The sequence below is a fragment of the Eimeria acervulina genome, genomic scaffold, assembly GCF_000499425.1.
Source record: "Eimeria acervulina Houghton genomic scaffold, Eah_scaff2070, whole genome shotgun sequence".
NCBI classification, from domain to species: Eukaryota; Apicomplexa; class Conoidasida; order Eucoccidiorida; family Eimeriidae; genus Eimeria; species Eimeria acervulina.
Window position 1 is genome coordinate 1 of NW_013548685.1, and position 3,407 is coordinate 3,407.

At 35.8% G+C, this 3,407-nt stretch overlaps 1 protein-coding gene across 1 annotated transcript; it reads right to left on the bottom strand.

The window, feature by feature from the left end:
• Positions 1–40: 40 nt before the first annotated feature.
• On the bottom strand, positions 41–3,284 carry EAH_00064860 (CAM kinase, CDPK family, putative; the record flags this gene model as incomplete). Its single annotated transcript, XM_013392919.1, has 7 exons — positions 41–179; positions 585–678; positions 868–955; positions 1,586–1,677; positions 1,875–2,032; positions 2,590–2,749; positions 3,206–3,284. Coding segments are annotated over 7 exons (810 nt in total), but the record flags the coding sequence as incomplete, so codon positions are not given.
• Positions 3,285–3,407: the final 123 nt, after the last annotated feature.

The window sequence follows — 3,407 nt, forward strand, 5'->3', positions numbered from 1 at the left end:
GTTTATGATTAGGGTTTAGGGTTTAGGGTTTAGGGTTTACCTCTTCGAAGTCTATAACACCGTTCTTTTTAATATCGCATTGTCTTAGAATGTCTTCAACTAAAAACCCTGAATATGAATGCCCTAAGACTTGTCGCAGATTGTCTACGCTGATTGCTCCGCTGTTGTCAACATCCAATCTGCATGCAACAAACCCTAAACCCTAAACCCTAAACCCTAAACCCTTATTGTTGTCAACAGCCAGCCTGCATTCAACAAACCCTAAACCCTAAACCCTAAACCCTAAACCCTTATTGTTATTAACAGCCAGTCTGCATTCAATAAGCCCTAAACCGTAAACCCTTATTGTTGTCAACAGCCAGTCTGCATTCAACAAACCCTAAACCCTAAACCCTAAACCCTAAGCCATTATCGCTTCGATGTTATCAGCATCCAGTTTGTATTCAGCAAACCCTAAACCCTAAACCCTAAACCCCTATTGCTTATATGGTGTCAAGATCCAGTCTGAATCCAACAAGCCCCAAACCCTAAACCCTAAACCCTAAACCCTAAACCCTAAACCCTATGTTTAGGGTTTGGATTACCTTTCAAAAGCTTCTCTAATAAGCGACTGGCTGAGTGCAACTTGCGTCTGAAATGTTGCTGCAAGAAACTCGCTGTAATTTATTTCCTGGTCCCCTGAACACAAACCCTAAACCCTAAACCCTAAACCCTAAACCCTAAACCCTAATGAACCCTAGGCCCTGCTGAAGATGCACAAAACCTTTTTCATGCCGCACAGCACTACCACTACAGCCTGCGCAATGAACTCACTACGGTTTAGGGTTTTAGGGTTTAGGGTTTTAGGGTTTAGGGTTTAGGGTTTACCTGTGAGATCGATACGATGAAATATCCGTCGGGCCTCTGCCTCTGATATATTCAAAGCCTTTTGTAAAACATTTACTAAACCCTCAACCTAAACAAAAGCAAAAAAATATAATTAATATTATTTTATATTTGTTCTTCATGTTTATATTGCTGTTTTTCTTTTGTTTCTGTTGCCGTTGTTTTCAACGTTCATTAGGGTTTAGGGTTTAGGGTTTAGGGTTTAGGGTTTAGGGTTTTGAATATTTTTTTTTATTGCTGGTTTTCTCTTCATCGATATTATTTTTATTATTTTTGTTGTTTATTATCTTTATTATTTTATATATTTATAAATTTAAACAAATACAATAAAAAGAATAAATAAATAAAAACAACAAATGCAATAAATAAATTAATTAATTAATTAAACAAACAAATAAAATATATTAAATAAACATCCTCTGATGAGTCCAATAAATAAACAAAGACAACATAAAGAATAAATAAATATACTAATTAATTAATTTAAAATAAATAATAAATAAATAAATCTATATAAATAAATAAATAAATAAATTAAATAAAATAAATTAATTAATTAATTAATTAAATTAAAATAAATTAAATAATAAATAAATAAATAAATAAATAAATAGATAGATAGATAGATAAATAAATAAATAAATAAATAAATAAATAAATAAATAAACAATAAATTAAATAAATAAATAAACTTTCGTACTCTGATAACCCCTGTCTTTTCTTCATCCAACGCACAAAACAATTTCTGCAGCTCATCCAAATCCTTCGTAGGCATCGATAAGGCAATTAACCCTAAACCACAAACCCTAAACCCTAAACCCTAAACCCTAAACCCTAAACCTAGAGCCTAACAAGCCCAAATGAACCCTAACAAACCCTAATAAACCCTAATAAATCCTAATAAACCCTAGTAAACCCTAGTAAACCCTAAAAAACCCTAGTAAACCCTAATAAACCCTAATAAACCCTAGTAAACCCTAAACCCTCACCGAGTGCTGCCCTTTGTATAGCAGTGCAGGCAGCAAACCGCCTCATGCTTTTGAATACTTGAATATTAATTTGTTTATTTTGCTGCTGCTCCTCGTCTGTAGCCAGCCACTGGTGTTTAAGTGCTTCTGCTGCTGTTAGACGGTCCTCAGGGCTTCGCCTGCAATGCACAAACAACGGTTTAGGGTCTAGGGTTTAGGGTTTAGGGTTTAGGGTTTGGGGGGATGAGGGGTGATACACCCTAACATGCATTTAAATAAACCCTAATCAATAATTTACACTAGGAAGCATTAAACCCTAAACCCTAAACAAACCCTAGCACCCTAAACCCTAAACAAACCCTAAACCCTAAACAAACCCTAACGAAGAGCAAACCCTAATAAAACGTAAACCCTAATAAAATCAAAAACCATAGTAAACACTAAACCCTAATAAATCTAGAACCTACTGAAGCCTAAACCCTGATAAACCCTACTAAATCGCAAACCCTAATAAACCGTAGTAAACCCTCATAAACCCTAAACCCTCATAAACCCTATGCCCTTATAAACCCTAAACCCTCATAAAGCCTAAACCCTCATAGACCCTAAACCCTCATAAAGCCTAAGCCCTTATAAACCCTAAACCCTTATAAACCCTAAACCCTTATAAACCGTAAACCATTATTAACCCTAAACCCTCATAAACCCTAAACCCTCCTAAACCCTAAACCCTCACTTGAGAAGGCTGCTGATAAAAGACTTTGCAAGAGGAGACACCCCTTTCCAGCTGTCTCCTTCAAACGAATAACAGCATCTTTTTATTTTTAAAATTATTTCGAGGTCTGTCTTCCCAGCAAAAGGAGGCGTCCCAGATAACAACATGTACACTATCACACCTGCATATACACCCCAAAACCCTAAACCCTTATAAACCCTTATAAACCCTTATTAACCCTTATAAACCCTTATAAACCCTTATTAACCCTTAAAAACCCTTGTTAACCCTTATAAACCCTAAAGCAGCATAAACCCGAGACTCTAAAGCAACATATACACTATCACACCTGCATATACACCCCAAAACCCTAAACCCTAAATCCTCGTATGTCCCTTAAGCCTCTCTAAACCCTCATAGACCCTCATAGACCCTCACAACCCCTCATAAACACTCCTAAACCCTCCTAAACCCTCCTAAACCCTCCCAAACCCTCCTAAACCCTAATAAACCCTAATAAACTCTAATAAACCCTAATAAACCCTAAAAACCCCTAATAAACCCTAATAAACCCTCACAAACCCTACTAAACCCTCCTAAACCCTAATAAACCCTAATAAACCCTCCGAAGCGTTACCAATGCTCCAGACGTCGCAGAGTTGATTATATCTCCCGTCTAAAACTTCAGGTGCGACATAATATACAGTGCCTTGCATTGCACTCATCGAAGCGTTTGGAGAGAAGAGACAGCTTAGACCAAAGTCTATCTGAACAAAAAAATATATATATATAATAAAATATATATATTATATATATATATATATAGATATATATATATA